General features: G+C 36.2%; 1 protein-coding gene across 1 annotated transcript in view; it reads right to left on the bottom strand.

The window, feature by feature from the left end:
* Positions 1–257: 257 nt before the first annotated feature.
* The window catches only part of CDON (cell adhesion associated, oncogene regulated), a 130,289-nt gene continuing 125,799 nt past the window's right edge, over positions 258–4,747 (bottom strand). Inside the window, exons 17-18 of the mRNA XM_006900864.1 lie at positions 932–1,206; positions 258–421 (exon numbers count right to left, since the gene is read on the bottom strand). Coding sequence (XP_006900926.1) covers positions 258–421; positions 932–1,206 — 439 coding nt within the window. The remainder of the gene's footprint in view (positions 422–931; positions 1,207–4,747) is intronic.

The raw sequence follows: 4,747 nt of genomic DNA, 5'->3' as shown, positions 1-4,747 counted from the left end.
ATGGAATGACCTACTTTTCTCTATAAGACTGACTATTATGGAAAACAAAGATGCGCCCCAATTAGAGGGTAGGGATGAGTAGAAGAAATATTTAAGGCATAAATAATATAAACCACAAATATTTTAAGGTATGATACATTCATTTATATGATAGTCCTCTAAAAAAAATAACAATTTTTCTCTTATGAGAATGAATGTCCTTTATAGCCAGCTCTGTGCAGTCCTGACTCCAAGAGGTGGCACAGCCCTGCGCATTGTCAGCTTTCCTGGGGTTGCTGAAGGGCTGCTGAAGGGCTGTCCAAAGGGATGGCTGCTGGAAACCAAACTGTCTTTTCAGTATAGTCATTTGAGACAGGTGGCAAAATAACAGGATTCCAACTTAAAAGTGCATTCTCTATTTCTGAAGGGACACTGTTGTTTCCTGAAAGACAGAAAGGTTTGGAAGCTTTATGATATGATTAAAAGCTGGCTTTTACAAAGTTATAATAAAAAAATGCTCTGATCAATAAAAAATGAGCAAATGTACAGTGCATTAGAATTTGGCTTCAATTTGATGGTCTGAAACATTTAAAAGTTGAGCTCCCAATAATAGTTAATTGATTTGAGAGTTACAAAATAAAAGCAGTAAGTTGGAAAGCTACTGCTCCAGAACTAACTCAAATGAAAAAGAAGCAGAGATGTATTCATATCCCCCCGTGCCCAAATCCTCTGCTAAGACACAAACCAAATCAAACTCCACTTGGTTTTATTTTCCAAAATTTAACAGAGGTTAGTAGACTGAGCCAAAAAAAATGTACATAATAACAGAATTTTTTTTTTTTAAAGGAGTTGTTCTCTGAAAGAAAATTCGGAAAGGTTTCTCTTTCCTTTCATAGTTTTAAACTGAGTGGAGACTATTTAGAAACATGATACTTAGAGTACCTCTCCTTACCTCTGCTGAACTCAGCTCTATTGTCTGTGCAACCAGGGCTGACACCATTCACACTGTCCTGGCAGCAGGTCTGCAGGGGAGGTACCGGTACTAAGATGTCCTTGATGTTCTCCTCAGAGAAATGGCCACAACTAGGGACTGTGGAAGCCAAACAAAGGGACATCTTTCCATGATTGAGTGGTGTCATTTCCAAACCATCCTGAGGAGAAGGGGTGACCACTTGGACCAAAGGAAGGGGACCACTGCTCAATGTGCTCTTTGTTTTTGTGAAGTATCTACAAATTTTAAACAAAATAAAGAGAATTATGTCTAGAGGAATCAATATGTTAAAACAAGCTTAACTTGCATATCATTTGGCATTTTGCATTTGCAGACTTCTATGAAAGATCACCCACATCTCATCTACTGCTTTTGAAGTTTGTTGAAACTAGGCTCATGCTCATCCAATTTCTGCCTGCTTCTGTTTACTCCCAAATCCAAAATGACTATATTTCAATGATCTGTGAGCATCAATGCAATTCTACCACTATAAAAAACTAAGATGTCATGAAATTGTTTTGCTTGTTTGTTTATAACATCAAGAGTAAGAAAACTATGGATAAGATACCACTGCATGTTTTTCATTTTGGTTGTTAGATTGAGGAAGGTCCTTGACTCCTCAGATCTGGTTCCTGGTTCCTTAAAGAGTTAGATATCCATATGGTTTGGCATCGATCATACCCCAACTCTACTCTGCTCACTTGTTTAATCTACTTTATAATTCAAGAGACTGATTCAAGATACATGGAAGAGTAATCCTACTTCATTATCATAATAAAGATCAAATGAGATCATAAGCACTGGCATACTGGTAAGAATTTACAACACATTTTTGAGAGGTAAGTTTAGAGAGCATTATACTGAGTGAAATAATACAATCTCATAAGGACAAATGTGGCATAGGACTATTATTGTAAAAATAGAAGGATAACTGAGTAAGATATTTGTAAATATTCAAAAGGAGAAGGGAAAAGATGAAGGAGTGGAGAAAGGGGAAGGAGGAAAATCACTAGGATAGCAGAGGATAGTGGGAGGATGGGGAATGAAAGAATAGAAGAGATTCATTGAAAGGAACTTGAAAGGACAGGATAATAAAAGGCAATTATAATCAATATAAAATATAATCAATAGCAATTAATGTATATTAATATTGTATATGAATTATTGTATAAAGCACAATATATATTAAGTATTGTATAAAACACAATGCACATGAATGACACAATACATAAATGAAAAATTATACAAAACACAACATTACACGCATGAAACACAATGTATATTAATGACTATGTGCAAATCAATAAAAATACGTAAGAAAAGACTACTCATCCCTTACTGAAGAGTAAACAAACTTAGCAGTGATAGTGCATATCATCTAGCGTATAAACGCATCCCCGTTTTCCAGTGTCATATCGTACTGCTCTCTACATGCATGTAACAACTGGTGCAATTCTGTAAGCAGTTCTAAGCCGGGGAAAACAGCATCACTGCCTGGGGACTTGCTCAGTGCAGCTCTCAGGCCCAACCTGAGAACTTTATCAGAAAGATCTGCGAAGAAAGCCTAGAAATTGGTATTTATTTAGGTCCTCTCAGTGAGCCCTGAATTATTCACTCTTACATGAAAATTATCCCTCTTACCACCATGGCTTTGTTCTTGCCACTTCTTCTGTACTTTTCAATGCCTGGCTAGTGCAGTGTTTTTTGACTACATAGCCCAAAATTCTACAATGTCCACTGAAAGCTGTCATACAGTTATTAAAAATAAAAAGAAATGCAACTGTGCGTTGTTTCAAAAGGAATAACTTGGGTAATAAAAATGCTAAAAGTATTGCACATAAGAAAATGCATTCAGCCAAAATCACAGGATGGCAGAGATAATTTTTATATTTTTAAGGAAATGGAGTGCATTTTGAAATGAAAGTGATACCTGTTCATAAGCATGGCTCGTATCAATCTACCAATATCTGAAATAAAAGAACGGTGTGAAAGCTGAGAGGCTTTACCATTGGTGGAACAATCACTTATGTTTTTTATAAACTCAGAGAGATGATCTAACCTTTTCAAAAGTCACAGATTTAAACAGTGGTAAAGTCTGAGTTTGCTTATTCTCAGATGAAATAAATCTCTTAACACTTGTCAAAATTGGTTGATGTCCTCAAGAATCATAAAGCAAATACATTTTACATTTGCGAAAAAATAATTTAAGTCTACCCAATTACTGAATTCAGGTGTACTGCATTACTTTATCTATTCTTTAGCATATTCCTACAAATTTCAGTAAAGCCTAATATAGACTTAGAAGGAAAAATGTGGCTTCGATGTTAAGACTCAGGTTCATCTAAATAGATAACAACAGTACATAAATACACACCTATCTTTTGCCAATATAAAAATCTTAAGGTGAGATAAGTAAATGGTAACGAAAAAAAATCTCCAAGAGGCTTTACAGCTTTTATTTCCAGACCTCTCAGAGCTCGCGCAGAAGCAATGTCGCCATCCATTATTGTCATCACAGTGATGAGAAAATAACCAGGATTGCTAGCAGTTAAAACTTTGTTAAAACAAAATATATGATAATATTTTGGTACTAATATATATAGAAGCAGCATAAAAGCTCTCTAAATATTGTCAAAATTTAAATGTACATGTCACTCTATGTATTTCTACTGTATAGGAATCACTGCTAGTTCACATTACTTTTAAAATTTTTCAAAAACACCAGAAAATAAAAAGAAAGATTTTGCAACTCGGTGACAGGAATTGAGCTGGAGAGAGAATGATTGAATTTTGCACAATCAATGACTTATTCATAGCAAATACATTTTTTAAGAGACATAAACACAGGTGATATACATGGATTTCAACTGATGGTATGCATAGGAATCAGATCGATTACATCTGTTGAAAAAACTGTTGAAGAAGCTCATTATCAGCTGTGAAAACTAGGCCAGGGGCTGATTGTGGAACAGACCACCAACTACTCATATGCAAGTTCAAGCTGAAGCTGAGGAAAATTAAACCGAATCCATTGGAACCAAAATATGACTTTGAGTCTATCCCACCTGAATTTCAGAACCATCTCAAACAGGTTTGAGGCCTTGAACACTAATGAGCGAAGACCAGATGAGTTGTGGAGGATATCAAGGGTATCATCCAGGAAGAGTGCAAACGGTCATTGCAAAGACAGAAGACCAAAATCGATGTCAGAAGAGACTCAGAAAATTGCACTGGAGTGCAGAAAAGCCAAAGCACAAGGAAGAATTCAAGATACTAAAGAGTTGAATAGAAGATTTCAAAAGGCAGCACGGTATGACCAAGCAAAATATTACAATGAAATGTGCAAGGAGTTGGAGTCAGAAAATCAAAAGGTATGAACTAACTCAGCATTTCTTAAGCTCGAGGAACTGAAGAACAAATTCAAACCTTGAGTTGCTATAATCAAGGATGCTTTAGGCAGAATATTAAATGATTCAGGAAGTATTAAAAGAAGATGGAAAGAATATACTGAGTCATTGTATCGAAAGGAATTGGCAGACACAGAAGAATTTAATGAAACAACGCATGAGCAAGAGCCTACGGTGATGAAGGAAGACATTCAGGCTGCTTTTAAGGAAATGGCAGTCGCCAGAACAGATCCAGGGAACACTGCATGGTTCAAAATCGGGAAGGGCATATACCAGGGATGTGTCCTGTCCCCATACCTTTTCAACCTGTATGCAGAACAGATTATCCAGGAGGCTGGGCTCTATGAGGAGAAATGTGGGGTCAAGACTG

This window comes from Elephantulus edwardii, unplaced genomic scaffold (assembly GCF_000299155.1).
Source record: "Elephantulus edwardii isolate Elephantulus edwardi_28Jun2011 unplaced genomic scaffold, EleEdw1.0 scaffold00297, whole genome shotgun sequence".
Classification (NCBI taxonomy): domain Eukaryota; kingdom Metazoa; phylum Chordata; class Mammalia; order Macroscelidea; family Macroscelididae; genus Elephantulus; species Elephantulus edwardii.
This window is presented reverse-complemented; position numbering and strand designations above follow the sequence as displayed.